Source organism: Manis pentadactyla, chromosome 4, assembly GCF_030020395.1.
Source record: "Manis pentadactyla isolate mManPen7 chromosome 4, mManPen7.hap1, whole genome shotgun sequence".
In the NCBI taxonomy this organism is placed as follows: domain Eukaryota; kingdom Metazoa; phylum Chordata; class Mammalia; order Pholidota; family Manidae; genus Manis; species Manis pentadactyla.
In genome coordinates this window covers 126,564,002-126,588,773 of record NC_080022.1, presented here as the reverse complement: position 1 = coordinate 126,588,773, position 24,772 = coordinate 126,564,002, and the positions used below count along the sequence as shown (strand labels likewise).

At 45.1% G+C, this 24,772-nt stretch overlaps 1 protein-coding gene across 8 annotated transcripts; it reads right to left on the bottom strand.

The window, feature by feature from the left end:
* Nucleotides 1-979: 979 nt before the first annotated feature.
* On the bottom strand, nucleotides 980-24,556 carry ZNF18 (zinc finger protein 18). 8 transcript variants are annotated; one of them, XM_036920710.2, is made up of 8 exons: nucleotides 23,907-23,992; nucleotides 23,154-23,244; nucleotides 18,109-18,587; nucleotides 16,668-16,857; nucleotides 16,150-16,241; nucleotides 6,061-6,145; nucleotides 5,269-5,376; nucleotides 980-2,266 (listed from the first exon to the last, which is right to left on the bottom strand). In XM_036920710.2, exons 3-8 carry the CDS (start codon nucleotides 18,496-18,498, stop codon nucleotides 1,479-1,481), a joined length of 1,653 nt encoding a protein of 550 aa, XP_036776605.2. In that variant the 5' UTR covers nucleotides 18,499-18,587; nucleotides 23,154-23,244; nucleotides 23,907-23,992; the 3' UTR covers nucleotides 980-1,478. The 8 variants fall into 8 exon arrangements, with proteins under 8 accessions (XP_036776605.2, XP_036776603.2, XP_036776604.2 ...); XM_036920708.2 differs by lacking the exon at nucleotides 23,907-23,992 and adding an exon at nucleotides 23,332-23,900; XM_036920709.2 differs by lacking the exon at nucleotides 23,907-23,992 and adding an exon at nucleotides 23,544-23,900.
* Between the last annotated feature and the right edge of the window lie 216 nt (nucleotides 24,557-24,772).

Sequence of the window (24,772 nt, the reverse complement as noted above, 5' to 3'; positions counted from 1 at the left end):
ATCAGAATAACCTGGAGGGCTTGTTAAAACAAAAATATTGCTGGGCCCCACTCTTCAGAATGGATGATTCAATAAGTCTAACAAATTACCAATGCTTCTGGTTCAGGGACCACTTTGAGAAATGTTCTTTCAAGACAGAACATCCCACCTACCTACAAATCTCTGCTATGCAGAATACAGAATCTAATGGCAATTCCTCCGTGATGTTCCTGCTTTCTGTCCTGTGGCTCCTGTATCTCCCACAGAGGGACCTTATTCCTCATCTCCATGATGTAAGTTAACAAATTCCTCTGGAATCCAGGAATTCAAACTTGAGTTTTGTCTCTCATCAACCAGTACTTCCCACCTGCCAACAACTTGCAGTTTCATGCCTACAGTTTAATGTCTGCAGGCAGATAGCTCTGCCCTCCTCATGATCATCCTGCTTCCTGAGCCTCACCAAGAACAGTAATGTAAAAGCAGGCAAGAGGAGGACCGAGACGGAAGGAAGGTGACGTTTCGCCACACAAGAGCAGGACGCTTTGGAACGTGTATCTTTTGAAGACAAAACCAAGTAGGTTAGATATGTGTCAAACCTCTAGACAGTACTATAAATTAGATCCGTACTAGTGAGTTCTTCCTAATACCTTCAGACAAAATGAGAAAATAAAGATAACTTTAAAAGCACAGTATGTTTTTGGCAAAAATGATAGCCTAAGTGGGATGGCAGGATAAAGAGAGGCAGCCTGAGGCAAGTGGGAAGTGAGCTCAGGAAAAGGCACCCAGGACAGACTTACCTGAGACAATGCCCAGTGCTGACCAGGCTCTCACACCTGGGTACCAGGTGAGCACTTTCCTATCATTGTTCAGTTGACTGATAAACTTGATATGTTTGTGTGGGATGATATAGGAGCTCAATTGCCATCTGGGGTCTTTGCTGAGAAAATGCACTATATGAGTTACAGTCAACACACAGTGGACACTTCAGACACAAATGAGCTAGGGAGTAATGCTAAGTTTATTTAAAACAAGGGACACCTGAAGTTAGTTTGGCACCTGTATGACAAAAAGAACACATGAGCTCACTGGTACTCTCTGCCCCGCTTCCCACAACAGAAGTCCTTCTCCAGAGGCCTATCCGAAGTTCTTCCCATGAGTAGCAACTGGGGCTAATTCTTCCCGCTTAAAGCTTCCCAGATGGCACCTCTACAATGAGGTCTCCAAGTGACACATTTTTCTCCAAGAGGTGCAAAAGAAGGAACTTTCAGAAAGATGATGAGTATCTTTCTCCTGATACAGAAGCAAGAAATTAAACCAGTATGAAATCCAATCCAGAGGCTTAGAATGTCCTCCAAGTCCAAAACCACACCAGCATAGGTACTCCCCTCTCCAATCCACCAGAAAGAGAACAGGGATAGACGTTAACAAATGCAGCCTCCCTGGAGGATGCTAAGGGTTTTAAATGGGCCAGAAGATGGAAAAGGGCTGTCAGAGCTTGGCTATTGAAAGGACTTCTTTCCTAAGTGCGATCTTTGATGCTTATCAAGGCTCGAGCTCCAGCTGAAGCTTTTCCCACAGCGGGTGCACTTATAAGGCTTCTCTCCAGTGTGAACCCTCTGATGTCTATTAAAGTTGGACCGTTGAATAAAACTTTTCTCACAGATGGGACATTTATAGGGCTTCTCTCCTGTGTGGATTTTCTCATGGTGGCGCAATCCTGAGAAGTCACTGAAGCCTTTCCCGCAGTAATCACACTTACAAGGTTTCTCCCCCGTGTGAATCCTTTGATGCTTCACAAAGTCTGAACTCCGAAGGAAGGCTTTTTTGCAGGTGGGGCACTGAAAGTACGTCTCTCCGGTGTGACTTCTTTGGTGAAAAACAAGCTGAGAATTCCTGTAAAAGGTTTTCCCGCACTCCCTGCAGGTGGGGAGTTTCTGGGCCATGGGGGCTCTCAGCTGCCCTCTAGGGGAGGTCTCTCTCTTCTCCTCAAGCCACAGCACAGACAGTTCTCCCAGATGAGGATGAGGCAAATGCTGACTCAGCTGTTTCCCAGAAGTCCTTTCCTGAGGAGACAGCTGTCCCCCTGTCCCCTCACCCTGAAGGTTTTCCTGAACCTCGAGGAGCTTCTCTCCTTCTCCAAAGCATCTCAGCTCGTCCTCACTGAAGCAGCCACTCAAAGAGACCTGAGAAGGTGTCCCTCCTGAGGCCTGGCAGGAGGCATCTGGAGGTTCCTGGTCCCTGTAATTTTCCAAGTTTAGGTTCTCTTTGTCATTTTCCTGTCTTTCTCCTGAAGGAAGACAGAAGGTTTGAAACAGTTCAAGAAATGGATTGCCCTATTTTCTAACTGATATGTCAAGGAAAGAACCATCATAAAACATTACTTCTTTTTATGAAGAGGGCATTGGTGAGTGAAGAAGAAATATATGATCCAGCCTGAGTGCCTGGCACTCCCTACACCTGTGTGCTGGTCCAGACTAAGCGATCCAGCTCTGGGCTGCGAAGCAAGCCTGACAGCAGAGCAGGGCTCACAGAGCATTTTGTTGCCCCACCCGCCTCCCTAACAGCCATAAATAAGCAGCATGCATTTCTTCAGGCCCTTAAGAAAGCGGCACACATTTCTTTTTCTAGGAAAAAAAGTGTATCAAAGCGCTACTTTTAAAAATGACTGGTTTTTGTCTGATTATATATAAAGGATAAATATGATCTCTAAAAACAATCTGAAGAGGAAAGCATAAGGAAAACCCAATCAATCTCAATCATACTACCCCAGAGGTAACATCCACTGAATATACATTTCCTCCCAGTCTTTATTTAACCTATATGTATGCAAGTCTGACATAATTGACATCATATTGTATATACAGTTTGGTATCTGGCTTTCCAGCATTTAAATTGCAAATGGTGGTATTTATCATTTTCACATGGATTCTCCCATTCACAAGTAACCTAAAAATTCATGAAATGCACTGAATTTACTAAGGTGTTAGTGGAAAAGTGAGTTCCTTGATCTATACTTGAATCTAGCATTCACTTGAGCTTCATTAACTCACATAACAGGGAAAACTGTGTTATCATGACTTAGGTTTCCACCTATTACTACTTACGGTGCAAATAGTAAAGATTTTTATTTTGGTGGTAGTATTTATTTTCAACTATTATGAATTACTCTATGAATATCTAAAGAACCTATTTACCATCCCTTCTTGTATTCATGTCTTTCAAGTTATTTGCTACAGATCCAGGAATCTGCCAGAGAATTAGACCTGAACTTGTTAGTTCACAAAACCTCAGAATATTCCTCTCAAATGGCAAAGGTAGTTTCTCATGTCTTTAAAGAAGTCTTAAAAATGCCATGGTCCATCATGGAGATGTCATAATAAACACATAATAATATTTCTATATCAGTATCCCACTATTTTAGTGATTTAGCCTTTTTAAAACAACAGACTCATAATAGTCACATATTGATGAAGCAGTCTTCTTTCAAAGCCTCGTTACTATTCTTGCAGCTTTTTGAGTTTTATGCCCCTGCTGGCCTGATTTAACTATGAGCTCTTCTCTGGTAGATCAAACAAAACAACACATATGGTCTCTCTGTGACTTCTGTCCCATGGTCTCATCCCAATCTGGGGACTGCCTAACTGCTGTAGCTTTCAGATTGGCCCAGTCCTTTCCCACCTTACTGCTCACTTCCATACCAGCCCAGGGCTTGTCCCTGCACAGCTGGACTCCTGCACCAACTTCCCACAGGGCTCCTCTCCTCCACATGTTTCCTCCCAGTCTCCTGCACTTTGCTCCTCAACCTCTCTTCTTCCCACATACCCTCTCTCTCAAGAACCTACGATGGCATTTCTTTATCTTATCAAGGCAGGCTGGCTTTGTAAACTCTCCAGTCTGGTTCAAGGTAAGCTCTAATGGGGCCCAGTCAGCAGGTGGGATAAGGGGGGCTGAGAATGAGTAGGAATACATGAGCTATAGGTCACAAATAAAAACCTACAACAAAGAAGATCTCTGTACCTTTCACTCAATTTTGCTGTGAATCTGAAAGTGCTCTAAAAAATAGTCTATAAAACAAAAATCCTACTGCACAATCTTTAAAGCAGTATTTTCAAGCTTTTCTGTCTGCTACCTACAGCACGAAATATATTTATAATGAAACATAATGCATACAACATATTTGGGGCAAAAATTTCCTGAAATACTTCCTACTCTGACATCTAGTATTTTCTATTTGCAATCTGATATTTTCTATTCCATGTTATCATTTCACTTTTTAAAATGCTGGTTACAACCTATAATATGATTTTACAACACACCAATTAGTTGTGAAATGAAGTTTAAAAAATACTGCTCCAAAGGAATCCTTGTGAAATAGTATTACGGTAAATATATCGCTTAAAAATAAAATCATATATATCATTTGATATTTGCTCTCTCTGTAGTATATTAGCAAAGGAAGAGAACTAATTAGATCCCACTGGGGAGAAAGACGGCTTGTCATGTAATTCTCATCCTTGATCCTTTTCTTCCTCCATGGTCCTGGGTACTTTTGTATATGCAACAGAGAGAGAGAGAGAGAGAGAGAGAGAGATAGAGAGAGAGAGAGAGAGAGAGAGAGAGAGTGTGTGTGTTTGTGTGCGTTTGATAGTTAGGTTTCACATAACTGCAGTGTTTTAAAAAGAGTGAAGAAGACAGTGGTTTTAAAAGGGCATAAGGGGTGATTGTTAAATTACATCAGAACAAGTTCATATTTCTTCTTCCCCAGTCTTAAGGGACAAGATTTATATGAAGAATCTATCATTGTTGCTGTTTAATAACTGTCAGGTGCATGGAGATTAGCTAAAACATGTTTTTCTGTTTATTTTGTCTTACTTTGTTGACGGTGGGTTGACTCTATTCATTACAACCAAAATACAAAAAGACAAACAAGAGTTCGGAAGGGCAACAATATCTGTGACACATCTGTTTCTGTAATGGGATCTATTCGTATCTTTAGTGGGCTTGATCTGTTCTGATCTTTACTCTCTCTGAGAAAGAAACTGTCACATCACAGCAGACAAGACTGACGGCAGCAGATTCAATGTGTGGTCCTTCTTCCATGATTAAGTATGTGTGTCGATAGCCCTACAGACAGAGATGAGGAGACCCAACCTTGGTATTCACATGGGACTGACCAGATCATGGAGTGTTAACCAGTGTGATAGAAATCAAGTCCTAATACCTCTCCACCATCTCCAATTTAATGACAGGAGGCCAGAGACAGTTTGGGCCCAGTGAGAGCTCACTCACCAATGCAGGTGGGCCTCGGGATCTTCTCACTGACATGAAAGTGCCGTCCTGCCAGCTCATCCCCATACTCTGTTAAATTAGTCAGATCAGGCTTAGAACTGGAAATGCCTGACACAGAGAGATAACATGCGGGCCCAGATGAATAGGGAGGACTAGGCACCAAGCTGTGTCTTCCAAAGGCACACCCTGGGCGTGAGATGGAAACTGAAGGCTCTGGAGACCACTTAAGGAAACTGATCTACAAGGATGTGTGGGGCTTCTCAGACACCAGTACTCACAAGATGACCAGGATATACGGTGAAAGCCATAAAAAGAAGTCTGGGTGGGTGACCAGGAGGGCCTGCAGCCCACCAGGCAGGCTTGTCCAAGGCTCACGATTGGGACCCCAAGAAGGGTGAGTTGGGACAGTGTGGTTCAGTAGAAAAGAATGCAGACTCAAGAGCCTGCCACACTGAGTGCCACTGTGACTCAACACTCAAGAGCCACGTAACAGAGGGCAAGGGACCTCACCTGACATGCACTTTCATTGCCTGTAAAACGGCGACACCATTGCCCATCCCATGGGGCACAGGAGTTAGCTTGTGTCATGCACCGATGGCAGCTCATGGGTACAGAACACTTTCAGGGCAAGGAAGCTGCAGGGCTAACCCCACTATCTCCAGTTTCCAGCCCTGTCTCTGAGAACTCCCTTCAGCCAGGGAACTTTAAGCACAACAGCTGTTTCCAAAAGTGCACATTAAATGTCTAACCATCTTTTCCATCTCCTTCCACCAAGCTGGCGTGCTCCCTTACCTCCTGAGACCATTTTCCCATAGGTCTCCAGCATGAGATCCCAGTATTGCTCCTTCTGAGTGGAATCCAGGTGCCTCCACTGCACCTAGAAAAAATACAACACAGTGACTCCAGTGGAGGGTCTTGAACTCTGCCTTCCCTGCCAACAGGGAAGCTGGGAGGAAAGGGATGTGCCTCGGATCCCAGCCAGCAGAGATCTGCAAGATCACGGGAGGGGTTCAAGGGAAGAGGCCAAGGGGAAAACTACATCGGTATTTCTTACCCTTTCTGGATTTCTTTAAATTGTATGAGTTTAAGAATGGACAACACAGAGAAGACAGTAACTTTTTCTACACTGTCCTTTTTTTTTTTTTCTCTTTTAGTCCTTCTAACTGAGGTCTTTGAACAGTTGAGAGTCTAATATTCCCAGTATTTCATTAAAATTGGGAAATTCAAGAGGGAAAAGAAATAAAAAGCAATTTGTTGCAAAAGCAAATGCAAATCAGCAAAATGGTGGGAAGAGTCAACAATTAGGTCAACTGAATTATAAGACTCCGAAACGATGATTGGCAGGTTCAGAGCAGAGGCAGTAGCCAAACACACTTGGAATCTCCCAATAGTCCTGGTTTTAGAGTCTAATATTGAATCAGTTTTCCACCCAGTTAGTGGGATATTGATGGGTTCTCTGGAGTGAGGGGTCCCTCAGTTCTCCCCCAAACAGGCCCTTCCTTCTTCTCCTATGGAACTGGAGACTGCAGCGTGGGAATGCTGGGAAGCCTATTGAATTAGCATCCCCTTTTGTGAATGCGAATTTCTATCATCCCACCAAGGAGCTGACTGTCAGAAACTGTTTGTATAGGAATGATTGACAGCATAGTCTCTGTAGTCAGACATAGAGGGTTCAAGGGCCAGCTCTGCCACTTTCTAGTTGTGTGATCTTTAAGCAAGGGAGTTAAAAGCCTCAGTCCTCACCTAATTATAGTACTGAACTCAAATAACTGTCATGAGGCTTAACAAAATTTAGGCAAGTGTCATTTGTTTTCAAAGCACATTGCACTTTCCATTCATATCGTTCATACAGCTTATTAAACAATTTGGGGTATGTATATGTCTGTGTGTATGCATGTGCATACACATACACACACATAGGTGCTTGATTAATAGTTGCCTCTACTAGCATGTAAGCTCCAAGAGAAGAGGACTCTCCATTGTACTTTCCAGTCCCTGGGACCCTGACAAACAGAGAAATAGGCAGTCAACATACATTGTCCAGGTGAAATAAAACCCTCAGCAGTCAGCCCTCGGTAGGTGATATATGTTAGGAGAAGCAGCATATGCATCTATGTGATGCTCAGTCTCTCTGAATCAGCCCTGAGGGTTTGCAGAGAGAATTAGGGGATTCTGTACACTCTCAGGAACCCCAAAGTTGACAGTCACCTATTATTGTCATGAAGGATGAGAATATAGGGAGCAGAAACAAAGAAAGAAGGAGAGGAAGTCATCCTCCTCTTATACACAATATACCACTCAGGGAGGCCATGCTCAGGCTAATTCAAGCCTGCCTTGTAACATATCAAGGGAAGTGGGAATGGCTAAAAAAGAATGGAGATAGCAAAAAGTCTCTCATTATCAGATAATAAGCAAAAATTTGAAAAAGAAAGAGGGATGGGATATTTTAGGATGAAAATGTGAAAGTAACCTCAATATATATGACTATATATGGAACTATTAGCTAAAACCATATTTTAAATATGAATTTTAATTTTAATGTTTAAACTCTGAATTGTTAGCACCTTATTTTACTAATCTGTGAATGAAGTTACCTTAACAACCTCCTGAAAATAAACCAGCTTGAGCAAACACTGCTGAACACAGGGGTTCTGTCTTGGTGGTCAGAACACACAGACCCTTGGTCCGGCACCGGAAGAGGAAAGGATGGATGTGCCAAGCACAGTGATATCTGCTTGGCTGCCTGGCTTGCTGGGCACGGGGCCTAGTCCACGGGCACCATAATGGCAGCTACCAAGTACAGTACAAAGCAGAAAGAACACAGTCACCAAAATCCCCAAGGGCCACAATCTGCTCTTCCAAAACCAGAAAAGATGCACAGTATGCTCAACAGTGTACCTTCAGCGTAAGGCCACAAACTTAAGGAATGACCGAGGAGCCAGGGATGCTTGGATAAACCCCGGACTCTATGGGCAGGACCGCAACTTCAGCCATCCTGCCCCTTTCTCATTTTTATAAAGAGGGGAAAAAATCTAAATTCTTATTCCAGAAGGACTAAGTATGGATTTGATAGGGAGATCTTGGGTTTGTGTGGAAACAGCACCATCTTGTGGGCTTATGAGGCATTGCCACAACCGACTTGCATAGTTATCCCTGAGGCTGGAAACCCAGGCATGCGAGTAAACCCATCACCAGCGCTGGAGGCTCTGACTCAGCCACGGTTTCTATGAATGAAGAACCACCGTGTTGGAATGTTACTTTATTATTCTGGCATTATTCATGAAGTTCCTAATTTCTAGACGAGATTAGAGCGAATGTCTACTGATACTGAAAATGTTCTTTCACTTACAAAAGATCCCATTAATACCAAGGTCCTTCTAAGGCAAATAGGTGCTGTGAGTTTGAGGGAGGGATGCTGGTATTGGTTAGTTAAGGGCCCCCACCAATAAGATGGCGAACTTCCTGCTTCTCTTCTGGGTCCTCGGTTCCCACAGGCGCCACCTGAAGCCCAATCACCCCTCGCCCCCCTAATCCCAGCACCTAGCCAATAGCCACCAGCCCCAAAGATGTGACACCTCAATCAGCTCATGCCCCTTCCTATATAACCCAGCACCTTTCCCTAATAAAGCGGAATTCTCCGGTGAATTGCTGCTGGGTGTCGCTCCTTTCCTTTCATTGGTGCCGAAACCCGGGAGACGGGACACCCCAACTGGGCCCCGTCTTCCCCTGACACCAGCAGCAGCTTGCCCTCGTCCTCTTTTTCCGGCGCTGGCTCCTCACACTCACCACTCCTCTTTGGCCTTTGGGTAAGTTTTCCCCCGGAGCGGGCCACTCTTCCCCGAGCTATCGCAGCGCCATTGACCATGATCGTCCGGCAAGGCCCTGACGCTCGGGGACGAGGAGAGAACTCTCCCCGCCTCAGGCCTTCACGGCTGCAGCGGACCCTCAGGCCCCTCCTCCAACAGCCATAAACAAGGTGACTCCTTTGCGGATGAGAATGCTCCCTTCCCCCCCCACTCCTTCCGTTCCTTCTGCCGAAAATTCCTAGTACTAGGTTCCTCATGACTCCGGCACTCTGCCTTCTTAGAGAAGTCTGGGTGACGACCCACACTTCCTAAGAAATTCCGACTCGTATACGAGTTTCCGCAGACCACCAAGGATCATCGGGGACGCCCTTTGTCTCCTTGCCGTCTGCTCCCAGTCCGAGGGTCTCCGTTCGTCTTCCCCTGTTTGTCTCCTTCTCTGTCCTTTAGCCATGGGAGCCTCCTCATCCCTCCCTGAAAGTTCACCTCTTGAATGCCTGCTCAAGCATCTAGCCACCCTCTCCCTGACACCCCATATAAAACCAAAACTTCTCTGTAAATACTGCTCCCAAGATTGGCCAACATATCCCCTAGACAATAACAACCAATGGCCCGCAGGGGGAACTCTTGATCCTAACATCACTCGCGATCTCTTTAACTACTGCCAGCGCCTGAAAAACGAAGGAGATTCCCTATATCGAAGCTTTCTGCCTCCCCCCAAGTTCTCCTAGCCTGCAGGCCGTCTCCCCGCAGAAGCCTCCCATTCACTCCCTTCCCCCTCCTCTCCTACAACAGCCCCTCCCCCTTCCTCCACGACCATCTCTCCCCCACCTCACCCCACCTGCAGATCAAGCCTGAGCCTTTCAGCCCCCCTCTAACTAAATCCCAGGAGCCTCCTCCGTCTTTGCCCCCATCACCTGTTTCTCCCCCACAGACTGAGCCAGAACCCTTCAGTCCCCCACCGCCGTGGGTCTCCACTCTCGAGATATCTTCGCCTGCTGCTTAATAGCAGGTCTGAAAAAGGCAGCTCGTAAAGTAGTCAATTCTCAAAAGCTCCAAGACATAATTTAAAGGAGGGAGGAGACTCCCTCCGAGTTCTTAGACAGACTCACTCAAGCCCTATTACAGTATACCAGCCTGGACCCAGAAACGCCTGACGGGAGACATGTCCTTATGACATACTTCCTAGCTCAAAGCTACCCCAACATTAAAGCTAAACTCAAAAAGTTAGAACAGGGCCCCACTACCCCACAGACTGAGATCCTAACAGTGGCCTTTAAAGTCTTCCATAACCGGGAGGAGGAGAACGAACGCCGTAAACAAAAGGCTGATCAGGCCAATTTCCAAATGTTGGCCCAGCTGATAAAACCACAACCTGGGCGCCCCTTTACAAACAAGTCCCCCCCAGGAGCTTGTTTCAAGTGCGGAAAAGAGGGACATTGGTCAAGGGTGTGCCCCTCCCCCAGATCTCCTACCACCCCATGCTCCAGATGCCACAAAAAGGGCCACTGGGGGTCTGATTGCCCAACCACCCGAAGGGGAGGCTGGACAAACAACCCCCATCCTAAGCCCGCCGTAGTGGGGCTGGCAGAAGAAGATTGACGGGCCCCGGGGGCTTCTCGCCCGACCATTTCCATCACCAAACAGGAGCCCAGGGTTACTTTAATAGTAGACGGTCGCCCCATCTCCTTCCTCCTAGATACAGGAGCCACCTTCTCAGTCTTGCGAGAATACCGGGGCCCTACCACGCCTGCCACTACTCCTATAGTCGCGGTAGGAGGTAAACAGATTTTCCCATTAAACCCCCGCCCTTTTATGCACAATCCAGGACAATCCCATACCTTTCTCCCACTCCTTCCTGGTTATGCCCCAGTGTCCCATCCCCTTACTAGGATGGGACATCCTTTCTCTCCTCCATGTTTCCATAACTATATCCACTCCCACAGCCCCCAGTACTGCCTTTCTGATGGCCCTCATAGCCGACGACCCCCCTCTACCCAATGAAAGCTCTAGTTCTGCCCTCATACACCCTGTAAATCCCAAAGTTTGGGACATTACAAGCCCCTCCGTGGCTCTATGTCCTCCTGCCTCTATCAAATTACATGACCCCTCTAAGTATATCTGTCAGGCCCAATACCCCCTAACCACTTCAGCCCTCATAGGCCTCCAACCCATCATTCAAGATCTTTTAAACAAAAATTACCTCAGACCCACTCACTCCCCGTTTAATACCCCCATATTAGCTGTTAAAAAAACCAACGGATCTTTCCGCCTTGTCCAAGACCTTCACCTCATCAACATGGCCATCGTCCCTACCCATCCCTTAGTTCCAAATCTATACACCCTTTTATCGCGGATCCCTGCCTCGGCCTCCCACTTCTCAGTCCTAGATCTCAAGGACGCATTTTTTTCTATCCCTCTGGACCCCTCCTCCCAAGATTTTTTTACAGAAAACGGCTCCTCTCTGAACTGCCCGTTCCCAAAACCAAGACAGAAATCCTTTCCTTTGTAGGCCTGGCTGGGTATTTTAGAGCGCGGATCCCTAACTTCTCCCTGTTGGCAAGACCCCTATACGACCTCAGCAAGGGCCCCCCTGAAGAACCATTATCCTCCTCACCCCAACACTCCTTCATTAATCTCCGTCAAGCCCTTGTGGAAGCCCCAGCTCTCCACCTTCCTGATTTGTCGAAGCCCTTCTCATTATACATTCATGAGAGGTCCAGTCAAGCTCTAGGAGTCCTAGGCCAACATTATGGCCCATCCTTTGCCCCAGTAGCTTATCTTTCCAAGCAATTAGACCCCACAGTTCGGGGATGGGCCCCCTGCCTACGGGCATTAGCCACTGGACAGCTCTTGCAGAAGGAAGCTCATAAACTGACATTCGGGGCACCCCTTACCATTCTGTCCCCACATCACCTAAAGGATCTCTTAACCTACAAAAGTTTACAGACTCTCCCTCCCTCCAGACTCCTGACCTTACTGTCCTCTTTCCTCCAAAATCCCGTTCACCCCTTTGCTATCCATACCCGAATCATGACTTTTTCCTCCTTTACTGCTCCCTCGCTCTCTCTCGCTTCTTTTCCTCATTCCTATTGTCTTCCCCGCCACCCCAGCCTCCTTTGTATGGCGATTCAAAGTCAGACAGACTTACACACAGCATCAAACAAAAATTACTGCCCTCATTGCCACATCAGACTGCCCTCTCAAAGGCTGCTCCGAGCCTTTATACCTCCACTTTCCTCCCTCCACCGAAGTGTTCACTAGCAGCTGCCTTTATTCTCCCTACCTCTGCTTCCTCTATGACCAAAAACAAGCCTGTTGCAGGTGATGGCCAGACACCTACGGAGATGTCCCTACAGGTCTTGCGCCATTCACTACATGGTTAACTCCCGGTACCCACAGTATTACTCCTCCAACCCATTCTCTTCAATACTAACAAACCCCTTCCTTATCTGGCTTTGGCCCATTGCAGGCCCTATAATAATCATTCTTCTCGCCTGTCTCTTCTTGCCTTGTAAAGTTTATCAAATCCCAAGTTGGTAAAATCTCTAATCAAACTTTCAACCAGCTTTTACTCAGGAACTACCAGCTTTTAGCCACAGAAGATCCCTCACCCTCACGTAACCTCCTCACCACACGCTGAGATGGACCCTCTCTCCGCTGGAAACTGTTCCTGGAAACAATGGCCGCAGATGCCTGGCTTCTGGCACCCGTATCCTCTTGGCACCATTAGAATCAACAAGTCCTCGACCTATAGTTACAAGAAACCTTCACTGATTTCCAACCTGAAGAAGTCCACATCTACTCGTGCTTATTGTGGGGAGTCCTATCAACCCCTTCCTCCCAGTCCTCAAGCCCTCACTCCCTTCTCCACCCCCGTTCAGCAGGAAGCAGTCAGAGAGAAAGCAATGTCCACAACCCCATAGAGGAGAAAGGGGGGAATGAAGGGCCCCCACCCATAAGATGGCGAACTTCCTGCTTCTCTTCTGGGTCCTCGGTTCCCGCCGGCGCCACCTGAAGCCCAATCACCCCTCACCCCCCTAATCCCAGCACCTAGCCAATAGCCACCAGCCCCGTAGAAGTAACACCACAATCACCCCATGCCCCTTCCTATATAACCCAGCTCCTTTCCCTAATAAAGCGGAATTCTCCGGTGAATTGCTGCTGTGTGTCGCTCCTTTCCTTTTAGGTAGGGATAATTTTTGCTTGTTGGGGTTGAGCAGCTGCTAATCAGTTATCTGCTAAATACAGGGAGTTTTATGTATCTCTATACATATATATGATGCTGCTGGGTGAGCATTTTTCATCTGAACTTTAAGCTATCCAGACCAAGTCATGATTAATGCTGTTAATGTGATGCAACTTAACTCTACTAGTTACAGTATGTTTCTAAATTATATATACCTTTTACGAGGATGTTCTGTACTTACTACAGAAGCAATAATCCTCCAAGTGTGCTTGTAATATGCCCCCAAATCTTTTTCACCAAGCCACGACCTAACAATTTCATTTCTAGGTATCTTGAAGGCAGAGAGAAGGGTACCCTTCAGACACTAACAAGGAATACCCCTCCCGTGCCCCCTCCCCAGCCCTCGCCTCCAGAGTGAACCACAAAGTTGGTATACTGATTTCTAGATCTTTGAGCCGGGAAAGCGGAAGTTCAGACCTGACTTTAGCGCCACGTTAAGCACCACCTACTGGCTTCCCTATCTTCACCTTTACTCTGAACTACCTCAGGAGGCAAGTCCCAAGAAGAGCCCCCCAAAGGATTGAAACCATGTTTTGATTTAGGTGCATAGGTTCCTGAAACACTGGGACTTTTCAGAGTTGTTAAATGCATCATCAGAATAAACCTATTCCAGAGACTTTTGTTTACAGCCAAGATGAATTAACAGGGACTAGATTTACCTTTCTGCCTGAAACAACTGGAAAATGGGACAAAATATAACATATAATGGTTTGAAGCCATTACACATTAGGCAAAGCGAAACAGATTCCCTGAAAGCAAGGAAACAAATTAGGGGAGTCCAAACTTCCTGCCTGGAGACAGCTTCCACAGCAGCATGGAGAGGGGAACCCAGGTGGAGCCAGGCAGCCCCCTGGAGCTCAGAGTTTGGGAGGCTCACGCAGTTACAGAGTCAGCAGGGCAGAAAACCAAAGATGGGGGAGCTCCACAAAAAGACAGCTCTTGAGTTCTGCAGAGGGTGCCCCTTGAATCTAGGAGAGATCCCCCAAAAGAAGCCCAGAAAATAATTTCCAGAGTTCACACAGTGCTGGAAATACTTGACATTTCTACCAGCCAGAGTGGAAATCCTTGTACATCAACGAGCATCAGATAGAATACTTAAAAAGGACATTGCCTCAGTAAGTGGGAAAAATTAGCCCTAAAGGATTCTCTGGTGCCATATAATATACTATGTCCAAGTAACTTAACCATATCGCAGAGCAAATCTCAAGAACATTTACAGAATGTAAAAGTATCCACCACTCACCAAGGTAAAATTCACAATGCCTGACATCCAATCAAAGATTACCAGGCATACAGAGCAGCAGGAAATCATCTCATAATAAGATCAGTCAATCTATGAAAACTGACTCAGAACCGATGGGGATGATAAATTAGTACACAGGAACATTAATACAGATATTACAACATTAATACAGATATTACAACAGATATTTCATACGTTCAAGGAGCTGGAGGAAAGACAACACATTAAGAACAGACATAAAGATATAATAAAGCCCCAATTCAAACTTCTAGAGATGAAAAATACAATGGATGGGATTAACAGAGTAGACAATGCAGAAAAAATTAATAAACCTGATGACACATAAACGGAAACTATCCAAAATGAAACAGATGTTTTAAAAAGAAAGAGCATCAGTAAACTAACTGTGGGATGATTTAAAGAGATCTTATGAACATGTACACTTTCTCATTATATACTCAGAGACTTATGTTTGCATTATTCAAGTGTGGAAAAGGAAGGGCAGGAAATATAAAAACAGTTGAAGAAATAATGACCAAATGAAAGTATAAAGATACATTTGAACTTCTCGAACATTCTAGCCTAAAGGTGGAATGGGATGGGAGACTTTATCTGCAACCCCTAATGTCTAAAAAGTGTTGAGAGTCACAGAGAGTCTCAGAATTAGGTGAGGAATAGGGATACACTGATGTGGAAGACCCTGACAAGAAATATGCATTTTTTCTCTGTCAACCCACATGTGTGCTCAGAGTCCCCAAAGAAGTGGAAAAGGAAGGGCAGGAAATAAAAAAACAGTTGAAGAAATAATGACCAAAAATGTATCAAATTTGATGAAAACTACAACCCCGCAGATACAAAAAGCTCAATGAATCCCAAGTACAAGAAACCTGAAGAAAATGACTCCAAGGTCCATCACAGTCAAACTGTTTAAAACCAGGGAGAACACACTAAAAGAAGCAAGAAAGATACATTATATGCAGAAGAACAAAGATAAGAGTACATATGGCATGAGCCATTTTATATAAAATTCTAGAAAATTCAGACTAATGTAAGGTAACAGAAAGCAGTTCAGTAGTTGCCTTGGGAGTGGAGAAGCATGGGGGGATTACAGAAGGGCAAACAGAAACCTTTGGAAGGACAGATATGTTTATTATCTTGACTGTATCAAAACCTTTCCAAACTATATACTTTATGTGCAGTTTATTGTTTTTCCATTACACCTCCACAAGGTTAGGTAGGGGGATTCACCTCTCCCACTCAAAATCTCAAACTGACTCCTGTGTGAGAGGCCTGGACTAGGAAATAAAAGACTTTTCTTGGCATAACCCAAAGATAATAAAAAGGAGAGACAAGAGTGCCTCTTCACTGCTACATCTTCCAGGCCCAGGTTCCATTATTCAAGATGGTAATTAGGAAACAGTGCCCTAAGAGAAATACTGATTTCCGGATGCATTCCATGTGTATCACTCTTGTTACCCTTGCTGGACCCTCCTCTCTGCTTTATTCTGTGGATGCCTCTCCCCCAAAACCTCCTGACTACTGACATGCACCTCTCTGGGGAAGAGGAGCGGAGGGACCCAGCTCACCTGAGGTGCTGTTTGGAGAAGAGAGGCTCCAAAGGCCTGGTCTCCGCTGAGCCTCCCTTCAGGCTGGGCAGGAAGCTGGGAAGCAGCCACCACTGAAGTTGAGAAACAGGAGATTGAAGGGCCTAGATGGCCCCCGTCAACCACTCCCCCGAGCACAGATAACAAATCTTCACAAAGTAGGGCTGACACCTGCCCGACCACCCTCGATTTCAAGCCTTATGTTTACCTCCCTAACAAACTCCAACTCCCTCCAACCTCCCAAACCATCTCACCCTTATCTTCTCCCACCTCCTTCCTCAAAACCAAAATCCAAATGGTCTAGCCGTCATGAAGTGGTTTACATTAGACTCCGAGTCTCCAAATCAGAGTGATTCGTGGAGGTCTATGCTGTTCCCAAACTTCCCAGAGATTCCCCCATCTGAGCAGCATGCCACTTTCAACTCCCCCTCAGGCCCGCTACCCACAACCCCCAAACGTCTCCAGGACAGCACCACTGCCCGGGAATAAGTGCCCCTTACCCGACTCTTGTTCCGTGTCAGACTCCTCCTTCACAGCGCAGTGCAGTGGCTCCCCAGGCCCAGAGGGCGAATTCTCAAGTCCCAGCTCCTGAGGCACCACTTCGAGAGGGGGCCCCATGTCCCCCGCTGCACAGCTTGCACGTCCCAACTTCTCTGATAAAATTTCCTGTCCTAGAACTTGGCTGCTTATCTAGAGATCACACAGAATTAATTAATTACTGAGGACCCAGGGTGAGGGTTTCTGAACGATGCAAAGCTAACCTCCTGTAACCGATCATAAGGCTGTCCCTGAGGTCATGGGGCATGGAGAGGGAAACCCAGCTTTATGACCAGTCCTGCAGGAACTGGTGTGGGAAACATCCTGAGAGAGGCCACAAGCTGAGGCCTGAAGCAGGCTAAGAGACCTCCGACACAGGCAACCAGTACTGTGCTTCTACAGAATAGTCACCACCAATTAAAACTCAGGCATCTTTTGAATTTCTCGAACATTCTAGCCTAAAGATGGAATGGGATGGGAGATTTTATCTGCAACCCCTAATGTCTAAAAAGTGTTGAGAGTCACAGAGTCTCAGAATTAGGTGGGGAATAGGGATACACTGATGTGGAAGACCCTGACAAGAAGTATGTATTTTTTCTCTGTCTGAGGTTCCTGGCCCAGAGCATGTTAAGCCCTTCTAATTACCTGAAGGATAGGAGGGACAGGAGCGACTTCTGTTATTCAACCACACCTGAGCTAATGCTGATGAGCTGATTCTTGGGGGACCCCCAGAGAGCTTCAGAATAAAGGCAGGTCCCCAGAGGAACCAGGTGATCAGAGGGGAACTTTCAGGCCCACCTCTCAACCTCTCAGGAAGGGAGAGAGGCTGGAGATTTTCAACCACTAGTGACCAATGATTAAGCAATCTTGTCCAAGTAATGAACCTCCCATTAAAAAAAACTTAATTTTTAGGGGTTCAGGGAGCTTCTGAGCTGGTGAATGCACAGAATTGCTGGAAGGATGGCATACCCAGAGAGAGCATGGAAGTACCACGAAACCCCCATCTCCTCCATTTGGCTGTTTTTGAATCATATCCTCATAAGTAAGTAAAGTGTTTTCCTGAGTTCTAGGAGCCATTCTAGCAAATTATCAAACCTGAGGAAGGGGTTGTGGGAACCTCTGAAATGCTAGCCAGTGGATCGTAAGCCCAGGAACCCTCTGAGACTGAGGTCTGAAATGGGAGCAGTCTTGTGAGACTGACCCTTACCCCATGGAGTCTGAGCCAACCCCAGAGAGTGTCATATTTGAACTGAACGGTAGGATGCCTAGCAGGCATCAGAGCACTGGAGAATTGGTTGTTGATATGGAAAATCTCACACATATAGTGTCAGAAAAAAGACAACATGCCTGCTGAGACACCCAAGGAGCCCTCCGCTTCGCTTACAGATAACACCCTCTGCTCACCCACTGCCACAGTCTCTGGGGGTCTCCCTTCAAGCTCTCCACAAGGGTCACGGCCTCCTCTCCACTGCCTGGACGCTGTTTCCGCACCCACATCTGGATCTCCCCAGGCAGGATAGTCAGGAACTGCTCCAACGTGAGGATCTCCAGGATCTGCTCCTTGGTGTGCACCTCTGGCTGCAGCCACTGGAAACAGAGCTTCCGCAGCTGTCTCAGGGTCTCATGGGGCCCAGACGTCGCCTGGTAACGAAACTGCCTGAAAAGCTGGCGTGCAGCCTCAGGGCCCGAGAACTCCTCTCGAGGGGTGGCATCTGGTCCAGAACATGGGGGGTCCTCAGCCTTCGCCAGGGGCAGCAGCAGGACAGGGGCCTGCCCCAGCTCAACAGGCATCATGTGGCTTGGCAAGTCCTTTCAGGAGGAGGGCTTCTGATGGAGCTGTCTCTGGGGAGAACCAGGTCTTCACAGAGCCTCTCAGAGGGATACTAAAGAGGGAGTGAGAGCAAATGCTACACAGAGGAGAAGGGCACATTTTCAGAAAGAACAAATTCATGTCCCTGACCTGAGAGGCCTCAGAGGGAACCTTGGATCTTCTGAAATCAATGGACATACTATTCTATTTCGAAAGATTGTAAACTTGATGGGACAAAGCAAAGTATTAATACTGTATCTAAACTGTCACCACCACCCTGACCATTTTATAACATTCTCTCTTGCTCTGCAAACGTCCAGATCAAGTACAAGAAGCAAATGCACCATGCAGACCATTCTCACTATTGGTTTCCAGGTGAACTGCTCTTCCACACAGCACTTCTATATCTGCACCCACAAGTTGGCAGACTAAAAAATAAAGCCGAACAAAGATATCAATGCCCTGGAAGTAAAGGCTAATGTTGAAATGATTAGATGCTTCCACAATAAAATGAGGCCTAAGAGAACAAATTAACTCTACCCCAAAAGGTACAGTGAAATTTCTAAGTGACTTCTTTTGAGTGCCATGGTAAAAACTGGTCTTTTTAGGAATTTAATGAAAATCCTGTTACACATGAAATTTTCTACCTTGGGTTTAGAGAAGGATTAGAAAAAAAACTGACCACCTTAAAAACTACCTTGAAGTAAGTAAGTATTTTACGGTGAATGGTATCAAAATTGAGAAGACAGCAACCAAGTTAGTGAAAAGAGAAATATTAAATGGCAAAATTAATATTTGGGTATTTTTAAAGGTTCATGCACTATTTTTAGTTAACTTTTTGTATATGATCCTAATATTGAATTATTGGGTCAATCCTTAAATGTTATTAAGAAGCTAGAGGGTATCATTTCTCCATGACACTAATTGTTACAATAAAAAAACACCCAATCACTTAATCTGTCAGGCTCAATCAGAGATCAGTATAATTCTCCAGCTTTTAATAGCTGCTTTTTCCTTCAGTATTAGCACTGACCACTTCCCTCAAACAATTTCTATATCAGAAATCATTTAGAAGCCAAAAAGATAAGAAAACAATTTTCAAGAGTGCAAAAAAGGAAAGAGTGAGGTAAAAGGAGTTAATCCAATATTATGTTTCTCCTGTAGACTTCACTAATTTTTTGTTGAAAAAGAAACCCACATATTTCATTTATATATTCATACAGAATCCAGTGTGCTACAGTGTCACATATTATGTGCTCAATAAGTATATATTTGGGGAATTCTGTTTCTGGCCATGGCAGAGCTGATACTATAAACTAGCCCACCCTCTGTAAAAAACTATAAAAATGGAGAAAACTTATCAGGCACCTATTTTCAAGCACTGGACAATAAGCAGACAAGAATGGAATCCCTGCAAGAAGAAAAACTCAAGGTAAGCCCCATGATCACGATGGATGTCTGCATGGGGACAATTCCCAGCTATGGTGCTCAGAGTTCAGTGACTCACTAAAATAAGGAGATGGAGATCAGAATTTGGAGCTGCTCAAGTGGCTGGAATCTGAAGAACAGGCCAATGAAGAAGAGAGAGTTGTGGGGGTGCAGCACAGACATCCATGTGCGTTTCCTTATGAGCCCGTGGCAAAGGGTTGGCCTCCACATGAGCAAAATCTGCCCTAACAAGGAATAAAATCAAGCCAGTGTAAATTAAAGGTGATCAGTCAGTAACTCAACTGCCTATTAGAACAAAAATTAACACTCTTCAGAGGACTATAACAGAATCCTTACTGTTTACAATGTGCCATCCACAATATCCAGGAAATCCAAAATTACTAGACATAAAAAAATAGGAAAATCTGACTCAAAGTCAAGGAAAAATGTAGTCAAGAGAAACCAACCCCAAGCTGCCCTGAGGACTAAAAGAAAAATATAGTCAATGAGAGAAGAGATAGGGACTTTCCACAGAGAAACAGAAATTATAAAAGAATGAAATGCAAATTCTAGAAAAAAAAAAATCCACCAGAATTCCACATCCAGCAAAAACCTCTTTCAAAACCAAGAATTAAAATAAAAACATTTTTCAGATAAAAATAAGCTAGGAGAATTTTTACTACTGACTTGTACTGTAAGAAATGATAAAGGGCATTCTTCTAAGAAGGGAAACTCGTATCTATAGAAATGAATGAAGATCTCCAAACATGGTAAATACATAGTGAACAAATGTAAAAATACTATGCTTTTATTTCTTCCAATTTCCTTAAAAGGCAACTGACTGTTAAAAGCAAATATAATAGTGTAAGTAGAAAATATAAAAATAGTGCAAGGAGAGGGTAATAGAATTAATCTGTTGTTAGGTTGATACATTTAGGAACTGCTAACTGAAAATCAGGAAGTAAGAAGGGGTAGTGCTAAGTGTCAAGCAACAAATGGGAAATGTAAAGGTATTGAGTCAGGAAATAAGAAATGTGAACTGTGAGATATAAAGTGCTGCAATATTAAAGTAGCCTCTGATTAAAGAAAATTTTATAATTTAAGGATACATACTGCTAGCTGTAAAAATATTATACAAAGAGATAGTTAAAAAGTCATAAAAGAATACTAAAAAACACTCAATACCTAAAATGTGATAAGAAAGGATCAAGAAAACCAGAAAGATCAAATGGAAAAAAAGACAATATGATAGACTAACAATCAATCATATCAATAATTGCATTAAATGTAAACAGACTAAACACTTGAATTATAGAGATTGTCAGATTTTTTAAAAAGCAAGGTCAACTGTATGCCATCTACAAGAGACATTTTATACATAAATACACAGATTAGAAACAACGTGATGGTAGAAAAACTCTGTAAACAGCCAGCACATGAAAGTTGGCATGGCTATATTAGCCTCTGAACAAAAGACTTTGCTGACAAAGAGAAAAAGGACATTTCATTATGATAATAGGGTCAAGTCATCTAGAACACAAAGCAACCCTAAATGGTACACACCTAGTACCAGATCTACAGGGACAAATTTTCAATCATAAAAGGGTAAGAGTACATGTGGCATGATGCTATTTTATATAAAATTCTAGAAAATGCAGACTAATGTAAGGTAACAGAAAGCAGCTCAGTAGTTGCCTCAGGATTGGAGGAGTGGAGAAAGGTAGGGGACATTACAAAAGGGCAAAAGGAAACCTTTGGAAGGACAGATATGACTGTGGCTTCACACATGTGCATGTGTGTGAAAACCTTTCCAAACTATACACTTTAAATATGTGCAGTTTATTGTTTGTCCATTATACTTCCACAAAGTTAGGTAAGGGGTTCACCTCTCCCACTCAAAATCTCAAACTGACACCTTTCTCTCAGTAATTAGAACAAGTAGACAAAAAAAAAAAAAATCAAGATACAGAAAATCTGAACTACACTAACCAACTTCATATAATTGACATTTAGACCTAACAATTGCAGAAAACACACTCATTTCAAATGCCTATGAAACACTCACGAAAATAGCCCATATGCATAATTAAGTTTCAGAAGACTGGAATCTTAAAAGTATATATTCTCTGACCACAGTGCAATTAAATTAGAAATCAGTAACAGTAAGATTGAGAAAATGCCAACATATGGAAATTATTAAGTAACACTGTTAAGTAACCTCTGGTCAAAGAAAAAGGAAAGTAAAATACATTTTCATGTTGAATGACAATAAAAACAATGTATCTAAATTTGTAGGAAACTACTAAAGCACTACTTAGAAATGTACAGTTTTAAATAAAAAATGTTTAAAAATTGTATAAATATACACATATCCTTCACTGTCTCAATCTATTTGGCATCTGAGTTACAAATAACAAGCAGAACGATTTCAGATAGCAAGACACTGATGGGTAGACTTATTCAGATCTATTTCGTTCCTGAATTACAACAGTTTAGTTAACATTTAGGGAAAACTATGAATCTTACAAAAGACTTAAATCTGATTTTAGTAATGATACTCTCACAAAATAAGAAAAATGCCCCAATTATTCAAACTTAAATGACTTTCTGAAAGGTTTATAGGTTTATATTCCAATGTTCAAGTAATCCTGAACATTTGTTATGCTTACTAAAGTTAATAACAAATTAGAATAAATTAAAAATGTATATCTAGCTAAGTATTCTTACTATACCTATGTAAGTGACCATTTGTTGCACACCTACTATGGTCGAACTCTCTCTCCTTCACGAAACTTTTGTCAAGCACCTGAGTCCTCTTCTTGACCAGGCCTGGCCCTTGGGCTCTGTTCTGGGCCCTTTTTGTACAGTTTTAACAAGAATCTTGGGGGATCCAGTTTAGGGAAAATCCCCCAACTTGATACCTGGTCAAATTCTGCATCTCCCAACCTTGGAATCTGACCACCCTTGGTATCTAAAGTCCTTATCACCCTGGCCTACCTTCAATAAAAATCTTGTCAAGTGGGTTTAGCCAGAATCCCCCCTTCCACCAGATATTTCTTCCTAGTAAGTTTCCATCCCCTTGACCCCCACACCCTGTTCCTTGGCTGTAATTCTCCATTTGATCTTGTACGCAGAGTACAGCCAATTTCTCCCTGCTACTGCCAAACCCCACTGTAGTCTTCACCCTGAATGTGACCGGAGTCAGCCTTACCGTCTTTAACGAGTGTCTGAGTACATTTTTTCTTGAACGCTATGTATCAGCTCCATACTAGGCCTTGTTCATGTCAATACTCACAATCAACCTGTAAAGTAAATATTAACGTTTACAGATCAGGAACCTCTGAGGCTCACAAATGGCAGCCAGATTCAAACCCGGGGAGCTGTAACACCTGTGCTTTGGGGCGGCAGAGCTGGCAACGTTTGGACATTTGTGGAGGCAGGTTTGGGGGCTGTCACTAAAGGCCGGTGGCGGGGCGGGGGAGCAGGGGAGTTACTGTCATTGAGCGCCCCGGGGGCCAGAGCTGCTCAAGCCCTGCACGGCGCGGGGCGATGCTCTCCACTAATGTGTTCTCCACCCTCCGCACCCCTCCAGCGACAGCACCCTGGAAAGACTCGGGCACGGGCCCATCCGGATTCTCTCCTCCCGAGGCGCATTTCCAGCCTTTGCGGGAAGGCAGGAGGAAAGGGCCGGTTTTCGATCCCAGTCCAGAGACGTCCCTCGTGAGTCCGGCGGGGTCCACCGGCTCGGAGATGTAGAGCCGTGGGCCGTACAGGCGTCTCCAGCCCCCAGCGTCAGACTCAGCCCCCCTGCCCCGCCCCCGCACTCGCCGCGTCCCCGAGCGCGCTCCAGGGCGCAGGCCCCGCGTGGTTCCGGTAGAACCGGCCGAGTCACGCGCGGACGCAAACCGCGCCAGGCCGAACCCCGCCGGCTGCTGCCGGGCCCGCCCAGCCCGCGCGCGATCACCTCGGCCCGTAGCGCCGGCACCGGGTGCACTTCCGGGAGACGAGCGGCTGCGCGCTGCTCATGCAGCCTGCGAGCGGCGGCGGGGGCGGGGCGGTGCCGGAAGTGAGGCGCAGGCCCTGATTGGTCGCGCGCCTGGCCGCGCCCCTCTGCGCAGAAGCTGCTCTGCGTAACCCACCGCCGGCTATTCAGTGTTTTATTCGAGGTTCCCGATTCTCTTAAGCTCACCCCAAACCGACCTTAATGAGGCCCTAGTCTTTGCCAGGCCCTGGGCCAAGCATTGAGAGGGCCACAGAGATCATTCCCTTGCCTATCCCGACCCTGCCCTGGCCCACACCTAAAGCTGAACTCTGCAGTTATCCGCAGTGCTTAACCGGAATCCCTCTCCTCCTGGCCTTTCTCACCTTGCTTGGCCTCCCTGGGGCATTTGATTGGCTCCGACCTTGCCCTGTCCAGTTTTCACCAACTGGCATTTCCGGGGCGCTCTGCTTCTACTTCTCCCGTGTTGGAAGTCAGTGCAGTGCTAATCTCTCTACTTACTCTCTTCTGATACCCTCCCTTTCCTCTTACCTCTTACACTCGCGCCACTTCAACCTGAATGTCATCCTTGCCTCCCGCGTCCCCTCTCCTTACCTTTCCCACACACCAAGAATCGGCAAGTCCTATGATTTAACCTCATCTCAGACACGTCTCCCTCTCCCCATTCTCTACCTCTGCGTTCTTTCTACGTCATACCTAACCGACGTAATGGCCCCAGCTGTGTCACCTGTTTCTGAGTGTCCACCCTTGCCCATTTGCAGATGATCCTGCATTTGGTTGCAAGTTACCTTGTGATAGTAAGATGCGTTAATAGAAGGAACATGTCCAAA